The sequence below is a fragment of the Stegastes partitus genome, unplaced genomic scaffold, assembly GCF_000690725.1.
Source record: "Stegastes partitus isolate 25-593 unplaced genomic scaffold, Stegastes_partitus-1.0.2 Scaffold31, whole genome shotgun sequence".
In the NCBI taxonomy this organism is placed as follows: Eukaryota; Metazoa; Chordata; class Actinopteri; family Pomacentridae; genus Stegastes; species Stegastes partitus.
The window spans coordinates 100113-126256 of NW_007577762.1; the positions used below are offsets into that span (position 1 = coordinate 100113).

General features: G+C 41.0%; 1 protein-coding gene across 1 annotated transcript in view; it reads right to left on the reverse strand.

Moving 5' to 3' along the window:
- Positions 1-19062, reverse strand: part of ddah1 (dimethylarginine dimethylaminohydrolase 1) — an 88897-nt gene extending 69835 nt beyond the window's left edge. Inside the window, exon 1 of the mRNA XM_008299563.1 lies at positions 18217-19062. Within this exon, the coding sequence (XP_008297785.1) occupies positions 18217-18510 (294 nt within the window). The 5' untranslated portion in view covers positions 18511-19062. The remainder of the gene's footprint in view (positions 1-18216) is intronic.
- Positions 19063-26144: the final 7082 nt, after the last annotated feature.

A 26144-nucleotide genomic window follows, 5' to 3' on the forward strand; every position in this document is an offset into this window, starting at 1 on the left:
GGTGCTTTAATGTTCAAAAACCACATTATTTTTCTCATACTGTACACTGCACATCTTCTCACCTCTTGTCTGAAATGCTTAGTTTTACTTTAAGCCCCCGGCCCTTAGCAGCTCAGTCTGCTCTGATTGGTCAGCTGGTCTGACGACAGCAAGTCAACGCTGTTTATGTACCTTAACCTCAGGTCTAGGAGTACACACACAAGGCCCTTCCAGAAGCTTCTTTGTTTGAAGGCATGCCAAACTGGTCGCCGGGCAGGTGTTATGAAAATGCGTACATGGTGACCTAAATAAGTGATGGAAGAAAAGCCTAGTGTTTGAATAGGTGTTTCAGGCAGGTAGGGAGCAGGCTTTATACGTTTGCAGACCTTTTACATGCACAAAAAAAAGCTATAAAACACTACAATAAAGAGAAAAATCCAAACAGCATTATATAGGCTCTTTGTGTTTCTATAATGTCATTTTCCCAAAGCTTTGAGCCACGCAAGACAAAACTCAAACAACACTCGATCTAAAGAGGAGTCAGCAAAAATCCATGCAATTCTATAGATCTTGAAACATGCACAATGAAACCAAAACTTTGCAGCTTAACACCGTTAGATAAAGGTGTTTTTGTGTTTGTTTGATGTCCGCAACGCACGGAACAGACGACTGTGACACACTACTGTACACATGCACAAATTACACGTAGGTGCGAGAGATGCCACAGACGAGCACTCTCCTCATGGCCTCCAAGCCTCCCCCTGACACTCTGAGAACATTTTTGCACCCGGTCGACACATACTGTCTCCTGACTCACCCTCATGTGGAAAGTAGACACCTGAGTCTCACCTCCTGTGTCTGAGAATGAATGGACTCACATGCACACACCGTAATCACGTTTGTGTGAACGGAGATATGCGTAGTCATTACTACATGCAGACCAACAAGCAGGAAGCATTTACTGCCAAAATGTGTGCTCCAGCATCGCAGAAACTGAAGGGAAACTACACCGATTTTAAACATCATTCACAACAGTCCGTTTACAAGTCTGTTAGAGGTGTAGGATAATAAAACAAAAAAGGTAAAGGTGTCAGTTAAGTAGTTTTTGTATCAGATATCATCTCATGCTGATTCCAGCTCAGGATGAAACAGAAACCAATGTCCAAAGTGCCACAAACTGCAGTTCCTCAAATGCCCACTTGAGGCTGATTTCAAAAGCGAGTCAATCTCTATAGAACCTCATATTAAAATGAGCAACTTTAAAGCAGGAATAAAGATGTTTTTAACTTTGTGCAAAAAACGTTTTTTTGGTCTCTATAGCCAATTTTTATGACAATTATTACAATGTTAATGACATTTAACAGAGGTTTATTTATTGATCATTTACTTGTTTAAATTCTATTGAGGCTTGAAATTCGTTAACTCCACTGGCATTTCCCTTTCTGCTCATTTTTGGATTATCCAGCTTTAAACCTTTATAAGGCACATGGTTCTTCAACCTCAAGGAGAGGCACAGGGTGGACATATTGAATGTCCAAGGAAGTTACCAAATATGGTCACTTGCCTCATAAAGGGTTAAGGAGTCAGGTACCGCCTAAACGGCGAAGGATGGAGGCATCACACCGAGCTGCAAAACTGTTCTTCAGGTACCCTATCAGAGATGCCATGGAGGGTTCATCTATTTTTATATACATTCAATATTCAGGACTCAAAAAAAGAACAAACTCCTCAAATGCTCCTCCCTCCAGCTGTGGGTACTTCTGTTAAGAAAGCCTTTGGTGAAAGCTATCTTTCCAAATTTTCTAAACCACTGGCTCATTAGACTGGCTTCTGTTAATCCCACTTATTTCAAATTGCTCAGTGATTCAGGAGTCTGATGTAATTCCTCATATGGGAATAAGAATCACAGCGGCATAGCAACGCGTTTCCCTGCTCAAGAAACATGAAAATAAAACCCACGAGTACAACAGAACTGCACATATTGTTCAATAGCTGAGATTCTCTCATTACTTTGGCCAAGGTTCACTCACTGTTAAATTCAATTTGAGAGTGCCTTGTACTGTGGCATAATTAAAACCTACTCTGCAAACAGCATTAGTCAGACTGAATAATGGCGCAAAGAAAAATGCGAACTCAGAGAGGGCGGTCCTGGAGTGAAAACCACGCCTGAGATATATCATTCTTATCAAAGACCGATGAGTGGGCTTTTCCAGGCAGAGAACAGAAGAAGTTCACACAGGGGCAGGAACACTTGCTCCATGCTGTGATGGATCGGCCAAAAATTAAGAGAAGACACGAACCTTGCATCAGTTACACAGTGATGATGAACGATCATCAGTTTGTGATTAGTGAATAAGACAGGTTCTGTCTTTGTTTCAGGTCAACCTGTATACATCTGCAGCACTAACACATGTTTGTTGTGGGGAAAGAAAAAAAGTAAATTTCACTGGCAAGAAATAAGAAGACGCTACCGAGATATGACGACAGGAATGAAGTATAAACTGGAACATTCTGCAGGAACAAATCACTTCATGTTCCAGTCAGAAAGATAATTTTGAAACAATATTGGCTGTGTGCTGAGAGTAGAGCAGATGTCAAAACAGTGTTTTTGCCTGGGCAGTACTCTGGAGGCTACAATGATGTAGAAAATAGCAGTGATCCTTGCTTTAGCTTGTACTCCTAGGACGCCATCCAAAACTGAGACACAAAATTGGCATGATTGAGTGAGTGCCTGTTGTCTATAGCAGCAATGAAAGATAGATGGGGATCGGAGGTGATATGCAGATGTGTCTGCAGATGAAGGTGTTTCTATATGTGTGGAACTGAATACACGTTTATATGCACCGCTATGGGAAAGCTCTGTGCGAGTGTCTCTTTTTTTTCTTTTCCAAGGTTTGCACAGAGGCTCGTAATAACATGAATGACTGCAAGAGTGTGAAGGCCAGTCTATTTTAAGGCCTGTGTTGAAGCGGATGTTGGCATCATAGCAGTGTGTCTCGTGTCAGGGGTTCTGGTTCATCACTGACTTAATCTTGACATGTAAATACAAAAAACAGACCCTCCAAGTAATGTGAGGCGAAGGGGTGAAGAGTTTATAATTTGCTCAGTGTCTACAGGGCAGTGGGCTCAGAAAGCAACCCAAGTGGAATTGACACTGGAGGGCCTAAAGTTACAGTAGCGCTTGGGGGGAATTTATGATGGAAAATCCTGATAGTTAATTTTCAACTTGTGTCTTATTTCACCCCTCTTTTTTTTTCCCAGCTATTGTGATATAATTGGTTATGTTCAATATTTCATCACTTACTTCACTCTTGATGTAGCTCCAAGTCACCAGGAGCGCTGCACTGTCTCACACTGAAACAGAGCGCCAAAACCAAAACAGTTTCAACCATGTTCTTTCAACGCGGCCCTGAGCCTGGCCTTCACGACATGTCTGCATACTGATCGTCTGCAGAATCGGATTGTTTCAGCTGGCGTGAGCTCATCGGAAAAGTCATTTAAGTAAGTAGTCTGATGGAGTTTTTCTTTGATGTTCTGTTAATTTAAACTGCTAACTGGGGAAAAACACAATCACGTCAACCCCCGGTGGTAATTACAAGAAGGATATGAGAAGCATTTTGACAGGCTCGCACCTGTAGATCCACTGTGGAGACACGACACACTCCAGCTTTTCAGGTGAACAGACACAGATAGTCGTCCTTATTAAACAGAAAAATCATCCGTCTGCACGTCAGAATCCTGTCAAGTCTGCAAACAGACAGCTATTGCTGCAATCATAAATTAATTTCCATTATTGGCCAATTTTTTTGTCTATGAGTGACGCAATATTTACTTTGACTGATCAAGATTCCAAAACACTAAAGTGTGCTAATTACAATGACATTATAGAGATAAAAACAAAAAGTTTATAGAGTGAGAAGCTGTAAGCTGCATATATTGGTCATTAGTAGACATTTTACCTGCTTTGCTCTGTGAACTAACCTTTACCCTAACTGGTCAAGGCAGATGGCCGCCCTCCCTGACCCTGGTTCTGCTGGAGGTGTCTCACTGTTAAAGGGGAGCTTTTTTCTTCCCACTCATTGGGTTTTGCTGTGTTTCTCCCAAAATAATAACATTGTCAGGTCTTCACCTTGTTATGTAAAGTGCCCTCAGATGACTTATGTTGTAAACTGCTGCTATGTAAGTAAAACTAAATTATATTGAACTCTTTCAACTAGTATAAGCAATAAAATATACTGAAAAGCACTGGAATTATTGCCATTAAACTTTGAACACATTCATAGTTCCTTTGGTAATTCGCCAAAATTTCACCAATCACAAGGCAGATATTTTTGCTTTTCAGTGAAATGTCTGGACAGTTGTTGGATGGATTGTCATGGAACTTGGAAAAGAAATAAAGTATACTGTTAAATTGTAAATTTGGTGATTTGACAATGTAACATTTGGTTGGATTATCAATCTGTCCAGTACTTTGGTTTATTCCTGAATACCTGTAAAACTAGCAACACGTAGCATGCTAACACGCTAAACTCAGACAGTGAACACGGTAAACATTATTCCTGCTTATCATCAGAATGTTAGCGCTGTTATGGTGAGCAATGCTGATATTAGTATGTAGCTCAAAGCACCATTGTGGTTAAGCACTGTCTAATGGAGAGCTAGCATTTTATAGACTATGAAAACTGTTCAAGAATTTCTGTCACAGAAAGTTGAAAAAAATTGAAATGCAAAAAAATACGAATTTACTTGGGAGGTTGTAGTTGGTTATGTATTTGCGACCAGTCAAGTTACAGTTTACAGCCATGTCTGTACAGACTTGCCTTTGACCTTTTGAATATAAAATGTCATCACTTCCTAGACATTTGTGTGAAAACTTGTTGCAATTATTGTGTGGATTCTTGAATTATGGTGTTGTGTGAGCTCACAGAGACCTCTGACCAACATACTCTTGGGAGTTAACTCTTAAGTCCAAAATTTAAAGAAATTCCCTCCAGGTGTTGAAAGGTATGAAATATCGTGCTCACGAGAAGGCGACAGACAGATGTACGGATGAACAGACATATGACAACCTGAAAACATAATGCCTCTGGACATGGTCTTCACTGATGTGAAAGCATAAAAATTTATGTTATATGACAGCGACAAGACATTGTGGTCGCAGCATTTCACAAACAGTGGGCCACTCGGAGTTTTTGCTCACAAGTACCAGGAAAGATGCAATAAGCGACACTGTTTAACCGAGGATTTCTGTGAGGTGTGGTACTGATACACAGAGTACGTGATGTGCATTACAGCTGGATATCATCAACAAATTCTTGTACTTTAATGCAAAGTAAGGCCACTTGGTGCACCACCTCCTCAGACACAGATATATTCAATTTTTACCACCAGAGGTGGTAGCCAAATCCCATCAACAGGCCTGGAGATAAAAAGAAGGCTGTAAAAACCATTGTTGTTCAGCGGCAGCAGAAAAAAATGGGATTAACCATGGCTTTCATGTGGACTGACAGGAAAGACTGATGGCAGTTGCCTGCTAGATGTAAGATATTCCTGTTCACTCTGCATCTCCAGCAATCAACGAGGCTGATGTTGATGATTTGTATCTCTCTCGGAGTTTGTTGTTGTTAAAGAGTGAGAACAAAAGGGAGGGTGAGAGTGAGAAGTCAAAGAGTGACAAAGAGAGAGAAAGTGAAGAGGAAGATTATAAAAGCTTAGAGAGATTTATCTCAATTAGTCTTGACTGATTTCTGCTGTGTTTACAGAGTGCAGCACAATGTGGCAGAAGCAATCATGGTATTACAAGTGAAGTATTTATTTGGTTAAGTGAGGGCCACTACAAAGTACACAAATACCAACCTACTGAATCCACAGACTTTTCAGCATTAGATTTGTTTGTTGCATAACCTGCCTTCAAACTACATCTGTGAGTTCTGGTTGAGCTAAATAAATAAGTCCAACATGGAATAAGTCAAACATTGAAACCAGTTACAAATTAACACACCTGACTATTTCCAGTTTTGTGTCACCATAGTATTTTCAATATTCATTCATGTCTCAAAGTGAAAATTCAAAACAGGCACAATTTCTTCAGCCATCCTCTCAGTTTAGGCTCATCAACGCTGTTGCGATCAAAGATCAGTGAGCCCCCTTTACATCTGATAAAACAGCAAGTACTGTGTAATGCACTAGTTTCTGCACGAGACAGCAATCATTTCTAATCCCAGGTGAAACATTACCACGCAACTTGCTCAGCCATGCAAGGGCAAGAATATGTAAACACAAACAGCCCTGAAAAATTCCCAAGAGCATAAAAATATTTTTGCCTTTGTTCATATCTTGACATAAGCTACATTTCTGTTCTGAAATAGCAGAAACACTTATCAGTGTGTCTTTGGGTAACTTTGAGGACTCTGATTCTGACAGTATGCAAAACTTAACAAATCGATGCAAACACCCAGAAAAGTCGTGTCTGTGAAATAAATGGGACTAAACCCCCCAAACTTTAAATGAACAAAGGACTTTTGTCTCAGCTTCTGCTGCACCCTTTCTGACCTTAGCGAGACTTTTCTCAACACCACCATGCCTGGCCCACTTCCTGTGTCTTCCGCTGCTCAGTCTCACATACCAAACCAGACATTCACACACCCACGGTGACGGCTGAGCGTGACCGGGTCATCCTGTGAGGCTGAGAGGAGTTCCTGTTCGCGAGTCTCCCGCAGCTGTCTCACAGGCTGCCACACTGTGCTGGCTTGGAGGGCTTTGGTGGGTGAACCTGGGGCCAAAAGGGGGCAGGGTCTGAGGTGACGGCAGGATGGGGGCAGAGTTGTCTGGTCTGTTCATACGATTCTGACTTTACGCAACGCACATGAGTGGAGAAGCCCTGGCACGTGTTGGCCGACCCGTACAGAACACACTGTGATGATGCTAAAACAAGAAAAAAATGGATCAGCTGTTCCCAAATCCATAATTTATTTATGCAATATCAGACCTGTTGTTTAATAAATTGCATCAAATTCGCAGGAAAAGACTGGTGAAGTATCAGGTTGTGGGTTTAGCAGCTAGGAAAGCATCTGTAGCACCATCCAGTCAACAACAACTGGCTATAAACAAGGAGTTACTGTAGCATCATGAGCTGCAACATATCCGCCAAAAATGACTGTTTCTGGTCGTAAATACATAAAACTAACTATTTACCCTACATAAATGTATAAATAACTTGTTTTTATATTCATAAATTTAGAAATATGTATGTTTTATTGCAAGTTTTAGAGTTAGCATAATGATGCAGTTTGGAATGAGTAACCCTGAATATGCTAACCTAGCTAATGAAACTGGGTCATTCAGTCAAAGGTAATTTTTTTTATGGATTTACATATATAGTTGTGTTTTTTTTTCTTTTTAATGTGGGTTTAAATTTTTGCCTGTTTACAGTATTTTCCTGTTTACATTGCTATTGAAGTGATTAAATGTTGTTGGTCCTTTTACTTTTAACAGCTAACAGCAAGCTAACATTAGCAACACAGCAGCTAATGGCAGTTAATGAGTGCAAATATTTAGAAACTGCTAACCCCCCCCGTACAAGCTCGTTTGCGTGGAGCAATGCATTTTATCCACGTTATCTCTACTTCTTTAACAAATTTGAACATTAGAGCAGGAGTGCAACCTGCTCCGGTCTCTTTTTTTTTTCCTCTGTTAAATTCAGACTTGTATTCTTTGTACTCGGCCTGGGCAACAAAACGATAGTGGTGTGTACCATCGACAGACACTTCATCAATAGTAGTAAGAGAATTGTCTGATAGAATGTTTGGTAGTTTCACTGAAATGGATTAAATGAAACTACTATAAGTTTGGTTACATGAACAAGTGATAATTGATAATGGAGCGTCTTCAGCTTCCGTCACTCTCTCTGTCGGCCTTCGTGCTGTTCTCTTTCAGCGAACTGGTCCATAACCGTCTTGGCCTCATTTCACCTCCATCTGTGCCCACGCGTCTCCCCTGGTGGAGGTTAGAGTCGGCAGGAACAGGTGGTCACGACACTGTGTCTGCCACCACCTCAACCTAAGTGACACACTCCCGGCGGCCTGCTCCAAGAGCTGACGGATTGGACGTCAGGGTGAGTGTCGAGGTTGTTGTGGGGGTTTTTGTCCTGTGAGACCCGGTTCTGGCATCCACTCGGATCATGACTCTCAGTGTAGTTTCCGCCATAATCGTCATCAATGCGGTTTTGCTTGCTTTCTTTATTGAATATGTATGAAAGTGTGATTCCTTTGTCCTTATTTACCATCACTTATGTCTGTGAATCGATTTATTTGTGTATGCTTTCACTGGGGTGTTAACATTAAAATTACTACCTGTGTACCTTCATAAATAGGCTGAAATAGGTCATTAAAAATAATCAGTAACTATTAATATTGACTCCAGTGAAACATGTTAGTTGCACTTTGAACAGCCCCCTTTTAATGCTGTTATTTACTCCGATTCAGGTACGTGAAAGTTAATATGGTACAGGTAAGCTCCTGCCCGTATGAGAAGGCAGGGTTACCCAGACGTCTGCTTTACTGCCAAACTGTTTATTGTGGAATGCATTTCCATCCCACTGCTGGTTCTCAATGTCTTTTCAATGTGAGTAAATGTTCATGCCAACAGAAGACATCTCAGCAGTACAGTAATTTACTATCACTATTATCCTATTACTGGAAATATAATTTATTTTTCCTGTATTGAAAAGTAGGTTAACCTATATTGCTCAGTCAAAGACAGATTCATACTGTTTCACTGGCAGAACATCCAAACTATTAAGTGGGTGATTCATGGCAGCAATGATCCTGAACATCTGCCTGTTAATATAAATGTATCTAGTTAATTTGACCTTAGAGGACCTTACGCTTTGACGATATCCTCTGGAAGACAATAAATGAGAGGCAGAGGATGGGAGAGGCAGCCGGGCGGAGATGTTACAAATGGACGAGCCAGACGAGGATTCAGACGGACAAACAGCAAGAGGAAGGGCAGGTTAAATGTGGTAGGAATGTGACAGACAGTTGGGGAAGGCAGCCTGACCCCGTCCCACAAGCTGCTGCCGGCTTCCAGGTATCTCAACCTCCTCCCACGTTCACACTCGGATGTCAAGTTTCCCTGAAGGAAACCAGGACGGTTCCGTCAGGAAAGTCATATAAGAGCAGGGCGGGCGGCGAGGAATCAGCATCTGCAGGCTGTCTAGTCAAAACAGGGCTTCTGTGCTGTCTGGTGTTCGTTTGGGGGTGGCTACGTGAGGCATGACCGGAAAGAGGCCCACATGGACATATAAACTGCGAGGACTGAACCTAAATATTACGTCTATAAAAACATGACCTAAATATTGTGTCTGCGGAGCAAAATTTTCCATCCTGTCTCCAGGCCTAAAGACACCTAAGCGTTTTACACTTGCTATGACAGATTTTAGCACTTTTTAATGACCATTATTTTCCAGGCTATGTAAGCTGAACTTACAGTAACAGCCTACAGCGGTATGCCATTATAAGATACAGTAAGTATCCAGTGGCCCGTCCAGAACAGTTAACGGCTTCACTTTAAGTCATCACGGTGTCTGAGCAGAACTAGTAAAGCGGTCAAGTTTATTAATCACCTCATGGAGGATTTGAACAGAAGTTTATTCAGTAGATAAAACTGAGACACGCAACAGTTTGTTGGGAGTTCAGTTCTTTTTGCTTCAGTAAAAAGAATGGCAGGGAAGTAAAAAGTGAGAGTAGGGGATCAGAGAGGAATTCTCTTTCTAGGCAATTAAGTTTGACTTCACTGTCAGACAGAGAGGCTGCCAGCACAACCTGATGTTCGGGGTATAAATGCGGAGAAAAAGCCACCCAACTGCAGCTAGTGGGAGACAGCTAAAATTATATGAAGCAGTTTAAGAGTTCAGCAAAATAACTGCTTGTCACGGCTGCTGGATTGAGCCCGCTTTAACTAAAAGTACTGCGAAAACAGTAATGAAAATGTAAAAGTGCCGTACTTTATCTAACAACAACACAGCAAAGAAACAGCCTTTCAGCTCGGCTAATGAAAACTCTTGTTAATCTCAATATCAGATTGGAGCGATTTATCCAGACGTTTTCCGAAAGTTAAAAGGTTTGAACCAGCAAGTATGAGGGAGAATCTCATGTGTTTGTGAAGAGGCACTGGAAATGTCATCAATCCAGGAGGTTATTTGAATGCAAATATTATTTACTGAAGAGACGGCATTAGATGGAAATTGGTGCTGCCATTTCAACCTGTTCCACCTGATTACCTTGTCATTTTCTCGTATTCAAGCGCATCTCGAGCAACGGTAAGAGATAGCGGATCCGTCCTGAGACATTTAAACACACCCTGCTCTGGCTCTGAAGCAATAACTATCGATCAACTCCACAGTGTAGTTCTTAAATTACTAAAACCTCACATCTCCTCGAGCAAGACTATCACAATGAGCTAATTCTAAGGCAAAAGTTCTCTCCAGAAGTTATCTGTTTTCTGTCTTTAGGCTCTAATATCATGCAAGGCTGGCTGCAGCTGCAATGCCATTTCCATCACAAGTCCAATTTCTGTGCTTGTCCTTGCCTGGTAATTTCAAAGCTCTAAACAACCTGCTTGTATGACGGTGGGTGAAATGGCAAAAGCTAAGGTTGTGTTTGAGCAGATTAGAGGACGCAGTGTAATTCTGGAACTCTTCTGGCATGAAATTGCACTCCCACCTCTTACAGCAAGAAGAAGCAAAAAAAAGTACAATTTGACCGCACCGTGGTCTCCAATACAGGATCATTATTGCATCTTGCACTTTGCCGTCTGCGTTGCCAGACACTAGATCACCGAGGGCGAGGAGACATCTTTTGTGATTTACGTGAACTTGCAATTTAGCTGCCTGGTTTGAATGTGAAGAGTAGCAGATTGACTGTGATTACTCAGCTCTTCAGTCTGTCACAGAGAATGAACTCAGATATCCCGTGGGGGAAAACTCATTTTGTTCACTTGTGTCCAAAGCCTGTCTGTTTCAGTCCCCACCACAAAGCTGCTACCACAGTCAGAGTGAAGTCCAAATGATTCAGTGAGGATGCTGTGGCTCAGCTTCACATGCAGGAAAAGGTAGAGTTGTAGTGTTTGTTTGGATGTCCTGACCTTCAAATCCTGTACAAATTACCAAAATAGAACAGTATAACGAATCGCAAGTAATGAAAAATCTTGAGACACCGATTTTTTTATTTATTTGTTAATGAGTCCTCTCTTTGGTTCAGGGACAGATCAGACGTGAACAAGGACATCAACCCTCGAATAACCTGTCTAGCAACCGTGTTACATGGGGCCAAACTGGACCAAGTGCTCGTTGTGACTCAGGCTAAACTGCACTAAATTTGTATCATAAATTAGAGGCCAACAGATTTTTGGTCCAGTCGGTTACTGGATCTGATATTCAGAATTTTTCCAATTAGTATAACAAGTTTTTAGCCAAATTAATTATATTGCAAATACAATCAACACACTGATGCAGCCTCATCTCTCTGACTGAGAGAGAGGAAACTACTCTGTGGTCTCAAAAAGCACCGAAAGCGTTATCTGATTGGTCATGAGTGATAACCAATCAACACTGAAGGACAAATGTTGAGTTCTCATTTTATTAAAAATATGTCATTTTGATTAAGTTTTGATTGGAGTTTGTTATTCTAAATGTGGACATCAAGATTTGGATTATTACTGCAAATGTGCACTGGTGTTCATTTTGTCAACGAAAACAAAACTAAAACTTAATTAAAAAGTAGATGGGAACTAAATGTTTCATCCTTTTCATCAGTGAATAACAACTAAATAATATTGCAAATGCACAAATGAACTAATCGCTGTTTTAATTAAGTGTTTTTCAACGAGCTGCAGCATCTGTGGAATCACACACTGCAGTTTCTGATCCAAGTTTCCTCCAACACCCAACACTTCTTTTGTTCATCAGTTTGACCGGTTGTACTGCCGTTAATTAAAACACTCCTAACAGTCACCGTTTCGAGCTGTAATGTGTCAGTCAGGAATGTTTTCTGGTGGTTGTTTAAAGTAAATGGACTTGATTCAGCTACAAATACATAACAAGAAGCATCAACAAAGTAGCTGAGATAAACCAGCATTTATAAAAAGGTCACTAATGTTAATTCAACACTGCTAATGGAACACAGGTGATGTGAATGTGTGATGTTACTGTCAGTCAGATGTTGTCCATGTTTCTGTCGGAGTTAGATCCAGGATTAATGACGGTGTTTCCTCTAAATCTTCGTCTGGATGTTCACTGAAGATATAATGTACATTCACCATTTAAACCACAATTTACTGGTAAACAAATGAGTGAATCATGTTTTGAACTAGCGGCTGTTCTTCAGTGGATAGAGTGTGTTGCTGTGTTAATGCTAATAGTAACGGTAGATGAGCAGGACTGACAGAGCGAGAGCGGTTTTAAAATTTGGAAACGATAACTGGATTTACTGTGGAGACTGTCTGTTCTATTACTGCTAGTCATGCATAGCCAGACAATTCTGTCCTACAGAATGCACCTCATCATCACTCTGCTATAGGTTGAAAAAAAACTCTCTGGGGCTTGTTTGTATTTCTAGTATCATGTTGGAGAGTTAAACTAAGGATGCAGAGACAGTGTTCCAGCAAAACAGTGATGGGGGGATTGTTTTGGGGCTACATTTGCATGCAATGACTCAAGCACTGTCACTGAAATGACTAATTCACCAAACTAAAATAGGAGGGCTGCATAACTGCACCATCTAAATATTGGCAAATCTTACGTGTAGTTTGCTGCCTGGAGGTTGTTGTTCATGTTTTCTGTAGTAGATTTTGGGATGAGAAAAATGCGTAACGTGAGCTCAATGGTGGGCTTACACCCGCAGTCTACATCCCGCTGGTCAGACTATGAGGTGTGTCAGAAAAGTTCCAGGACTGGTGTCACAAAAAAATATATGTCAAACCCAAACTACAAACTACCAGTTTTCCCCTTCAGACGACCAGCACGTCTACAAAGACATCGTGCTGCGTTTGCTTCGTTCAGTGCGCCAGAAGAGGCAGGACAAGTCGTGGCTGCTTCACCATGACAACGCGCCTGCTCACAATGCCCTGAGCATCCGACAGTTCCTGGCTGAGAAGAACATTGCCGTGCTGGAGCAACCTCCCTACTCACCCCATCTGGCTCTGTGGGATTTTTTCCTCTTCCTCAAGCTGAAGGGGGTCATCAAGGGGACCAGTTTTGAAGACGTGGATGACATCAAGATGGCTGTGACGACGGAGCTGCAGAGGATCCCGGAAGAATCCTTCCAGGAGTGCATGGCAGCGTGGCAGAGAAGGCTGGGGAAGTGTGGTAGACTCCAGGGGGACTACTTGGAAGGGGAAAACTTGTAGCTTGTAGTTTGGATTTGAAATATATCTTTTGTGATACCAGTACTGAAACTTTTCTGACACACCTCGTACATCACTGCAGAGCGAAAAAGCCTTTTTTCTTTAACTTCTTGCCATAGACCAGAATAATACATGTAACCATGGTGACCACACATCGAGATAGCAACAGCAGTGGCCTCACAGTACTTTTATAAGAAAAAAAAAATGTGTTTGTTGACTAAAACTAATGACAATCAAGTGACTTAAACATTTTTGTCAAAAGACTAAAAATATAAAACTTATTCCAAGTCAAGTGCCAAAATTATCTTTGGGTTCCCAATGTCGGTTATTGGTCTCCTTGATTACTAATAATCAGTACTGGCCCAAAAAATAGATTGGTCAACTCCTACTATAAACTCCCTGATTCTGTGACTGTTGCAAAAACCCTCCTATACATATATATAAAGATGAACTCCTGTACCTGAGCTGATGCTGAGAAAATATCTGTAAAATATGCAAGCAAGCAAAAACATGCAAGTTTTGATTGGCACGAGGAGCGGCAGCAGTTCAAAACCTGCATTACACTTCTCCTGAGAAAAGTGACAACATTCTGCAAAACAGTCTTCAACAATAAAACCGCCTGTGAACGTATCCACACCACTTCTGTAGTTCACTCACTGCCTCCGGTTCTGCTAAACATAAATACTTGAAGATCTTTTTTAATGAGGACATTTACAGGCTGCAGGTTTCACTCTTCTTTGAATTTATAGACAAGTCATTTAAAGTTTAAATAAAGGTCACGAGAAGTGAATGTTTGAGAACATCTGCTGCAACACCGCCAGTGCACAAAGTCAAAAGGGTTGACAGAAAAACTAAAAGCAGGTCTGAGGTATTTTCTTCCACTTTATTGACTGTCAATCATTCTGTGAAGAATAAAATGTGCAGAATTCATCCCAGTGAGACTCAATTATGTGGCTCAGTTGCCAGAGAGCCTTCAGTGCAACACCTATCACCAGTGGTGGGTTGCTGGGCTGAGACCATTACTCACATTGAGGTGGCACAATGTCTCATGAATTTGTTTTTTCAACAAATCACTGTAGGCCAAATAGTCTTTTTCTCAGTCACTCACTCTTATCATTTGCTTTTGCAGACAGATTGCCATGTAGAAGTACATGAGAGCTCATATTCAGGCCATTAACTGTTTTATGTAACTGTCAATTGATCAAAACCTGGAACAGATTCGCATATACTTCTTTATTATTTACTGATAAAGCTCATAAGGTAATTACTCTTGAGAAAAATAAGATAAGCACATTAAGGACACTTATGTCACAAGTGTTCTGCTCACGACAACCTAGTTGAGACATCAAAGCCTGCAGTTCCTTTTGTACTGCTTGTTTTTTCAGAGCTCGTCAAAGTAGGTTTTCATCCCTACAGGTGTTGAAGACTTTGTGCAAGAGCTTTAACTAAATCCACAGCTAAACCTGAATCGTACCCACTTGAGTGAGAAATCGTGTACAAGCATGAGTATTTATATATACGAAGCAGATGCATGTTTATACTGTCTATAGGCTTTTGTTGGTGTATGCGGTTAAATGTGGGAGGTGGTTGTGTTGTTAAAAGGAATCTCTATGGTTTTTTTGCCAGAGAGAGGCTTCACTATGGGTTTGGTGACTGATTCCACACCAGGCTGAGGCCACCCTTCAGCTCTGTCGCTGCTTATCACAAGTCAAGAGCACTGGGGTGGGATAATACGTCACCCACAACAGCTGTGGTAAACATCTACATCAGAGAAACAGCAACAATTGGGGACAGACTTAAGAAACAGACAAATAGCATGTTTGTGAAAACCAGATGAAAAATGTATACCTTAAAAAGTCAACCCTACATGTGCATAACACTGACTGCGTTAGTACCTCTGCCTGTAATTGCACTGTGCACGGTGCAGTAAGAAAAGAAGCACACTATTGTATGCTGTCAAATCAAACACTTAGAATCAGAGAGAAATGCTTTTCAAGCTAAAAACAGTACTTTAAAAATGTGTTCTTGTCAATGTCAAGAGAATATTTTTATCTACATTTTGACTGACATTATATAAATAATGTGCTATCTCAACTTATCACAAAGTAACTAAAGCGTGAAACAACAGTGGCATTTTCATTACCGTGTTTAAAAGGGTTCACAATGAGCAAGAAATTAAAAGGTTATATGACATTCTGCAGCATTCAGCTTATCGGACTTATGTTTAGCATAAAGGAGAAATTAACTCTGGCTCTTTGTTGGGAATGTTTTAGACAATGCTCCAGTGTGCAGTACACAATAATGTAATCCATTTAGACGAGCATTTCCCCCAATAATAAAGCTTTTAAGCCACAGCCTAATGGATACGATTCCTGCAACCACCAAGAAATGTTTAATAACTTATTCCTTTCCCTGTTGTCTTATGGAATTGAATAATATAAAAACCTATAATGCATATGTTCAATTACAAAAAGTGAAGGTCTCATCTTTTAAAGGCCGAGAGCAAAAACATCAAATTGTAAGAACCAACTCGTTAATCTCCCCTCTAGTGACTTTACAAGATGATTAGAGCAACCCAAGCAAAAGGAATCTGATGGAGGAGGCCAATATACTAAAAAAAAAAATAAAATCCCACCGCATTCAACAGACTAAAGGGATAAACAGTAGCACAACAAGTGATTTCTCTTAACTTAGATAAGCACACCTCTGAATTCCCACATCAATTCTCCTGCTGCATTGCGCACCTGCTCTCTGCGGTGTCTTATCAACAGATTTCAAGTTCAACTTCAGAACTAAGTTGTTTTTTTCCCCCCCGACAGTCCAACGGATCCGTACAAAGTCCAGTTTTTCACTGGCAGCACCTATAACTACCCTGGTTAATGATAAAGTAAACTATATCAATGTTTTTTGCTATAAAACCAAGACTAGAAACTCACTTACTTGCACCTACTGCATTTCTATGTGACACATTAACATTCAGGTAAATCACAAGCTCTTTCCTCCCAGCTGCATACACAGAATCTTGTATCATGCAGTAAATTATTATAATATTTGCAGCGAGAAAGGCTGTAAAAGCCATAAAACCTGAGATGATTGGGTACTTTGGTGATCCTGACGGTGTTTAAACGCACCTTCTATCTCCTGCATTTCCAGGAACAGGGATCAGAAACTCAAATTTAATAGCTATAACGCAAAACATGAGATTATGATGTGTTCTACTGCATTCAGTGTGTGTAATGAGAAAGAGTGTGCGGTTACAGCTTCACATACAAACAGGTGAGAGACTGAATTGTGAAAACAGTTCTTTTCTCTGTGCAAAAGTATCATCTCTCATCACTCGCAGCCAAACTGCCTCATAACATGAACTGTGGGACGAAAGCATTTCCGCTCACTTAAACGTGAAAAGTCATTTGCTAATTTTTCTCTGTGCATCCAGCCACCAACAGCGCTTTGCCTCGCACAATGACAACGAAATGTCATTTGCACAGAAAATTAAATCTCATTATGAATCACACTATCCAGTCATTTACAATTCTGCACGAAACAACAGGCGTGGATTCGCTGTGGTTTTCACACAGCCTGCTTTTTTTTTTTGAAAACATATTATTTCTGCCAATTTTGTATTCATCACAGCTGACATCTCCCATGAGCAGAAAACAGGCGAGAAAAAACCCAACCACTGCTACCTGTGTACCAAATATGAAAAATTCCACAATTTACATGTGATGAAGGGACTCAGCACAGTGTTGACGCCGCGCGCACATGTGCATGCAAATCTGACTTGCAGCCGCGTTCGGCATAAATGAAATGTGGTGGCTGAAGGTAGCAGCGGCGAGCTTTTCAATCAATATCCCTGCCGCCAGTGAGGCTGGGGACCATTAGCACGAGTGAGCCCAGCAAAGTGACTGTGATGTGAAATGACAGGGGCTTTCACAGAAACCGTCCTACCGTTTCCCTCATTGTCATTCAAACGCACACGAATAGCCTACAGTGCAGCTGTCCTCACTAGGCAACCAAAGTGCACTCACACTGATGTTTTGTTTTACTCAAAAAGAAAAGAAAAAAGTAATTAATTTCACTAGTCCTACAACCTCTCAGTTCCAGAACTCTTTTCTCTTCCTCCTCGGTTCTTGATCCTAATCAGCCAAGAGTTATGAAGTAACACCTTGAGGATGCTTTGACAAGTAAAGAGACAAGTGACAATGAAGGAAAGTACAGAAACATGTATAAAAATAAATAAATAAAAAAGAAATGTCACTTCTCTAAGGTGCAGCTCTCATTGTTTAAAGAAGCATTGTCTCTCTGATGGGCGTTGCCTTATATAAGTAATCACCATGTCCATTTGTGAAGGCTGGTGCACAGTGCATGTGGTTAATGTGCCACAGCTGGTGACATGCAAAGGTTTGTTTTTTTTTCTTAAATGCAGGTCTTCTGCTCATTAAACCCTCCCCAAATCCTAAGTTTCATACATTTTTTGCACAAGATTTAATTTGGCACTACAGCTGGAGAGAGCCTTAATTAAGTTAATTAGGAAAATTGAGTCAGATTTCGAGGGAAAATCATGCTTTTACTAGAAAAAAAAATCAACACTTTTTAAATTCATGTTTCAAATCAGTCTAATAATGTTTTCCAGTGTGACATGCATTAGGCAGCTTAGCACCCAGCAGTACAGCATGCTGCCCATCCCTGCAGCTTCTTAATTGCATGCCAAGTGAGCACGACAGTCAAACGAGGTTGGGGGGGGAGAGGACGCCTTCCTTTCCACTTTCACATCAAACTTTTTTTCTTTTTTGGTAATTTTCGCCGTATTGAATCATGCTGACACTTCCCTACCTCTCTCCTCCTGCTCTCTGCCCCGGGTCTGGTGATGAGCGCCGTGTCACCGCACACCACGGCCGCGTCCTCCACGAACACGCAGTCCGGGAGCGACTCGTCCGCGGGGAGCTCGACCACCTCCAGCCCGAGCCTCGTCCTCAGGACCTCGACGTACGCGTCGTGCTCCCTCCGCGCCTTGGCCAGGTCCACCTCCGCCTGGACGGTCCGGAGCGCTTCTTTGGCCAGGGACGCAGGGATTCCCCGGACGACGGCGTGGGTGTAGTGACCAAATCCTGCCATCAAACCAGCCATGTTTTTTTTTTTTTTGCTTTCCCCTTTACTTGGCACGCTCAAATCTGGAACAAAAAAAAAAAAGAAGAAGAAGAAAAAAAGAAAAAAGGACTGAAAAACACCCTCACAGACAACTCAGCGAATGAATGAGGGAAAAAAAACTACTATCAGCTGACCCGATTGCTGCCCGGCTTGCTTATTTGTTGCCTGTTAGTTTGTTGGGTTTTTTTGAATTCTTTATTTACAGTAGCCTGCTGCACACAGTGTCAGTCAGCCCTGCTCCGGTCTCCAGGCGAGCGACAGCGCTTCGGTGACGCGCACCGACCATCACGTGTAGCCGACGAGTCTGTCAGAGAGGCGTTCAGCCCAACAAGTGACAGTCAGACACACACCGAGCTGTGGATCAGGCAGCTGCACACTGGATCAGCACAGCAGAGCCCGCACCCCCCAACTCATACTTTTAAAAAATACCCTTGTGTTACTGTTTATTCCATAATATTGTCATATTTCTGCAGTTATGTACAAATGGCCAAACATGAATCAGCCCAATCATTTTTTTTTAAACCCTGTATTGCTTTTATCAAGTGAAAATGCAAAAAAAAAAATACAACCTTGTTCCAGCTCAACATTTGCAATATTTAGTGTTTTTCTAAAGTTTTGGTTTGGTTGACTCAACAATAAGAGCAATCACTTTCTTAAATCAATAATCAAAAATGTTGTCTTGCATATTTGGGATCAATAGTGGTGTTTCCGTCCACATGGTGACATTTGAATCTCTGCTGCATACTATTTAATGACAAGATACTTTCTAGAAATAGGTGGAGCTGCTGAAATCTGCAACAAACTGAGTGACGTCAGTGCTGAGAATACCAGAGAACCTTTTTTTTAATACTGAGGTGGATGGAAGCTAATTATGCCCACACCATTAGGGTTGGTTGATAATATATGATGCAATAAGAGAAGAGAAGTTTTCTGTCTGTCAAATTTGACTTGTTGGCTACAAAAGGAGGAAAATTTTCAACTTAAAAGTGCAAATAGATATGGTGTATCATGTGTTTGTAATGGAAAATCTAATTTTTCACAGAGGGAAATGGGAGAAATGATAAAAAAAAACAAGCATCACATGGAAATCTAGCTAAAAAAAACCCCACCAGCTGAGCAACTGCTACTTTAATCCCACTTTTATGTTAAAATGCACTTCAAAACAAAGAGAATGAAAGCACATCTCCATGCTCGAAGCTGATTTTTTTAAAGACATCTGCTTTGCTCGCAGCAGACTTTGACAAATAATGTACACAAACTTCAAGGGCAGAGAATAAATGTGTATAGAAAGAGGCTTTGTGTTTGTGTGAGGTGTAGGGCGAGAAGGGTGTGAGAGGAAGACCAGTGTTAAGTGCATGTGTGTGTACGGGGGGGACCGGTGGGTGGGTGGGTGAGGGAGGTTGTATTCCCTACGGTGCCATCTAAGGAAGGATCTGGGCCCAATGAAGCTGTCTGAATGGATGGAATGTTTCTTCAGACGTCCCAGAAGCACATTCTTCCACCGCGGGACCTCGGTTTGTCTTTTCTTGTTCCAGATTCACTCAATTATCCCCGACTGCTCTAAACATTCCAGTACATTCCAGGAGCCCCGCATTCCTTTTTCCACTCCAGCCAGGATCACCAACCACCAGCACCCTCCTCCCAGCACTAACACCTGCCCCCACCAACCCAGACTTCTTTCTTTTTTTTTTTTTTTCCATCATTCCTCATCATGGATGGACATGGCCCAAGAAAAGACCCTCTCTTTTCTCTCTTCTCTCTCCATGCGGAGGAATTTGGGCTACTTCAGATGAAGGAAAGCCCTCATACTTTCGACACACCTGGCTGGTACATTGTGCAGCTATAAAATCAAATCAGTGAAAGCAGACACGGTCCTCCAGCTGCAGATGAAGCGGCACCACGAGCGGCGCCACTTTATTTGTCTGCTGTGATTGGGCTCATCATGAGCTTCTAGACGTCTGAAGTGACACAGACATGCACGATTACACAGGTGCATGGAGCATATTTAACTTGAGGCAGTCGGGCGAATTTATGAGCTTAATTCCCTCAGAAAATAAAGCGATCAAATAGAATATTTATAGAGGGAGAGGAATGGATGCTCCATTTTTAATAGCGGTTATAACGACGTCCAATACAAGCTGTTTTTCAGCTGTTTGAGAAAATATGAAGTGAATGTCAATTTGTTGTGAAGCGCCCAACATCCAGCAGAAATCAATAAAGACAAGTTTTAGTTTGTGGAAAGGATGCAGTCGCTTTTATCATAATTTAAACACCTCCATTGGGGGAAATGATTTGTAAAAACCTTCAATAAGCAGTTCATGGCTGATGATGAAGCCAAGGAACCAATCCTGGTAATTTGCAGGATGGGGATTTCTGTATCATCATTCTGCTTCAGGATCAGTTTAAAGTTCACCTATGTGTGGCTGAATTATTTAATATCTACTTGCTATTGTGTAGAGTCGTAGGTGAGCTGGTGTGCTCGAGCTGCTGTGAGTGGGGGAGGGACTTCTAAATATGTAACTTTGATACCCATCGTCAGTTGGGTCACTCACACTCGAGTGTAGCCAATCATAAAGTACTGAAAGACAGGCAAAACATTTAGTCTTTTCTTGGGGTTTGTTAATTATAAGAAAAATGTAAAATATCTCCAACTTTATACATCACGCATGTTTTTAAAATCCAGTCTTAAACTCTGTCTTTAGTCATTGTCAAATAATTGAAGTACTTGTGGATGTTTTAAAGTCCCCCTTAGCTTATTGATTAAACCCCTACGAACTTATTTCTGTGTATCAAATTAACATTTTTAGAAAATAAAATAACCCCTTCCTGCCTTAAAATTGTTTTCATGCATCTCCACAAGTTGATAAACTAATTACATCGCTCCCCATCCACAGCAGCTCCAGTGCACCAGCTCACCTACGACTCTTCTCAAACATTGTAGCACTACTCCACAATACAGTGGCAAGATGTAATATTGGAGTAATTCTGGCATACATGTTTAAACCACAAACCCTGAATGTTGACAGGATGTGTTCCTGAGGTTTGTTACTTATAAAACCCTCGAAGTAGGAATCAGTGTTGTTGAGAGCGTCATTGTTACTCTGCTTTCAAGGCACAAATGCTCAACCGTGTCATTGACTTACTTACTTTTGACTTAATGTGTCGTTCAGCATCTAAAAAACACACCAAATGGACATGATACCAAGGTTAAGAACGTAATATTCCCCAGAGGGCGTTTTTAAACTTTGAATTCCCTGTCATTTACACGTGTATGTGTTTATGGACTGTGTGTATGTAAAGCACATGGAGGCTCGCTATACGAATAAACCTTGACCTGACTTGACTTTATTTGTGCAGGAAGTTTCTAAAACTAGACCAGGCAGGTTGAGCAACATCACACACACCACAAAATTAAATGTAATCTCTTCATCACACAATAACTTTTGGAATGCACAAATCTTTACAAATAGGTGGTACTGTGGCAAAACATCAAACAGAGAAGTTTTCATTGTTCTTACTGTAATTATTTAAGCAGAAATGTCAGATGTGTTTTCAGGTAATCAGAACTACTGATTAATGGATGCTCTTCTTCTGTTGTTGATGCAGCCAGCAGATTCCTCAGATGTCTAACGGTTTGGTATGGGAATGTTAACTGACTGTATTTCACTAAGATTATCATGTTCTCTTACTTTGCTGCTTCACACCCCATTTCAGACACTTAACACTTCAACAGTCAGCTAAGTATATTGCTTGTCCTGCTCTTTTGGCCTCCAGCCTATCAGAATCACACAACAGCAGTCTATCTGAAGAAGATATACCAACTCTAGAATACTAACAGAATGTTCAACTGGCTTACACAATTGTTTATCTGCTGCACAGTTAGTTTCCCTGATTCTTGATGTTTTCACCTCCTGATGAGACATTAAAGTCCTTTACATTGCTCACAACGTGTACATCTGTTGATACACATGTGACATATACGCAAACTTTTGTTCACGTTGAAAATGTGCCTGCAGTACCTTAAGGTTCCTCTCTGATGCTTAATTCAATTCCTACAAACTTATTTCTGAGTTTTTTTTTCCACAAAAATAATTCCTTCCTTTCTGTGCCAATCCTCTGTTTCCACCCAAATCTACCAACTCGCTGCAGCTCAGGCACGCCAGCTCACCCTCTGCTCAAAAACTGTCCAACTACTCTACACAACGGGAAGCTGCAATATTGGAATAACTCAACCATACATGTTCACACTAGAAACTGATTCTGAAAAAGAATAATGATGCAGGAAGTTCCACGCCGCAAGTTGACAGGATCGATTCTTTAGGTTTGTTACATGTGAAACCTCAGAAGGATCCATGTTTTTGAGACTGTCATCATCAAACTACAGTTTCAAGGTGGAAATACTCAGCCATGGTACTGACTGATTACTTTGCTCATGGTGTGCTTCCTAGCATATAAACAACAACACCCTATGGACATGTTAACAAGGTAACAACCGGACTGTCACCTGAGGCAGTCTTTAAAATTCACAAACTACTCCATAAGGGGAAAGTTGAGCAGATGTGATGTTGCGGTAAAACATTGCCATTTCTATGGAATGTGCACTTTCTTTTTTTTTTTACACTAAATTGACCCATTACTGATGACTAAACTAGCCGAGAATGCCAAATGAGTAATATTATTTTCCTCTTTTTCCCAACACACAAATACTTTCACACGAAATGACTTCTTCATTTGGCAGAATGTTATGCTGTATATTCAATTTACTGCACCTTCCTGACATGTGACGTTGTAGCAGATGTTAGGAGTCACGACATCTTGTTAGCCACATCCAAGCTCAGTGCGAGATACAATACTATTGAACAGACCAACAATGTATCAGTGCACATAATTGATCTTGAGGCAAAGACTGGTACAACACAGTGAATGAAGATTATGTGCTGTAACAATGTCAGTTCAGTTTGCTGTTAGTATTTTTTGTTGCAACAATGACTTTACTGCCTTCTTGGCCAAGTCTCTATTGAAAAAGAGATTTTAATCTCAATAAGACATATACCTGATGAAACAATGTTATGTCACGATAACAAAGACGACATGTTTGAGCACAGACCTCAGCTTGAACTTTTTCCTTTTCAAAGAATCAGCAAAACCTATTGACAAAAGTTGCGTAAACAGATCCAGTGAAATTCGTGTGAGCATATTGTCTCTAGGGTCTGTCTTCCCTCATCAGATCAATATTTCTTATGAATTTGACTCTATGTTTTAATCGTTGGCATCATCTCAGCAGCCGTTCACACGAGAACAAGCCATAACTCATCAGACTTCCTGCTGCTCCATGAGCTGACAGAGAAAGGAAGCGCTGCCGCTACACACTGCATACAAGTTATGACATTTATCGTGAATATGCTACAATGGAATCTGTTGTTTAAACACACCGGGCTGTCCTGTTCTGTTCCATCTGTCACTGAGACATAAATGGGGAGGCTGACGGCTGCTGGCCGCGGACTTCTTAAGGCCCAATTCTGAGGGCCGCTGCACCTTGAACTGTGAGTGCTCCTGGTGGGATCTGACAATGGGTTTCCATTACAGCAAGCCACAAGACAACACACAATCTCTCAAATTGTGGTCAAGAGTGAAATCGTTTAAGCATCCCAGCTGGGGGGCTGCGAAGCTGCTCAGATACCGACGATGAGAACAATCCAATCATCATTTCTGTAAAGCGGAGAGAACCCCTCCTCTCTGTTGGAGGGCGACGGAGTGTGTATACTGTATGCGTGACGGGGGTTCTTCAGCCTTAGTGGAAACTATTATGCCAGAGTAATTACAACACTGAGACGCATTTCCAGCTTTTGGAATGTTTCCTGAGCTGAATGGGTAATTATGGAATGAATATTACTGCATGGTATTCTCCACTGACGTACGATGAAAACACTGTTTCCTATCACTGGAACACATGGCTGGACGCACACATAATAACACACACATACATGAGGACATATTAAAGGACCCATATTATGCTTCAGGGAGTTTCACTGTTCTCTCTTTTCACTTTGGTTTTTTTAACCATTTTGAGCATTTTAAAAGGTCTGCCAACTTGTAGCTTAGCCAAAGCCCAAAGAGAATTATTCTTTTCTACAGAAAACACTACTTCATACCTGCCTAAATCCACAAGAGTCTGCCTGGGACCTCTGTGGACATCTGAAGCCCGAAATTTATGTCCACTGAACCACTATGTCACAAGGGCATGCCCGGAATACATGTAGAAAAGATGGACGTAGCCTCTTGGTCTGAAAAGTCCTTCTAAAGCAGAACTGCCTTAAACCTTCCTTCTGTCTAAGAGCCAGTAGGAGGCGACTCCTTTGGTTGCAAAAAGAAAGTCTAGTTGTATAGAAGTATATGAGAAAATTACCCTACTTTTTTACTTGATTTTTTTTCCCTCGGTTAACAATCCCAAATGAATTTATGGTCTCAATCTCAAGTTCCAAGGCTTTTGGAGGACAGCATGGTGTTCATTTTGTAAATTATGGTCAGAATTAGGGTAAAATACATGATGGGGGTGTTTTATAGTGGGGCTGCCTTGTAATTGACAGGTTGCTACCGTAGTGTCCTCAAGCGTTTAAGTCACCTTCCAGTCGTTCCATTTCTTGTTTACATGTAGTCTTAAAGGAACAAGACGGTAATGGTCAAAAGCCAAACTCAAGGCTAAACCAATGGGTGATGTCACAGTGGCGGAGTTCAACTTTTAAACAGTCTATGGTATGTGCCAGACTACTGAGCACCCTCCAAGCAGAATAAAAAGGAGTATAGCAAGAACAAATACAGGTCCATTGTCCTCAGTTGTCCATGTGTACTACCACAAGTCTCTCTTCCTACAGCTACAGATGTGGGGTTACAGTATGTAACCAAGGCTGTTTCAGTTTATTGGGCCAGCTGACCAATCAGAGCAGACTGGATTTTTCGAGAGGATAGTCTTCATAAGACAGGAGGTAATACAGAACGTTTCAAAAAGAGGCGGCAAAGAGATGCTGCAGCAATGTACAGTTTGAATAAAAAAATGCTTTTTGAGCATTAAACTATGTCAACATATTCTAGTAGACCCACAAAATAAAATGATGAGCCTGTAAATGTGCAATAATGTGGGCTCTTTAACACATATTGTTGAAAGACTGTAGAGGGAGCACAGGACTGGACATGTCTGACATCAATTACACAATAAGAGGATATTCTACTAATTCAGTATTCACACACAGATAAAGTTAAACAAATTTAGAATCACATTACAAATGATCAAAGTCAATCTCAATCGAGCACGTTTCATGACATCCTAACTCTTACCTCTTTATATGGGTAAAGCTGCCAAAAACTGGATCCTACTTTCCACATATTGGACTCAATAGTGTGTTTGTGTTACAGTACTCCTGCCTAATAACTGTCTTTTGTCTTTTAAAGCCCCAGTTTTTAAAGTGGGCTCTCTGAATTACATTTGTATATTATACTGTATTGATAAAGCATGCATCAGAGCTAAAAAAGGATTTTATAAATGATTTCTCAGGCTTAACACCATGACTAAAATGATTTTAATGTGTAAAATCAGCTACATGTCTCTTTAAAATCTT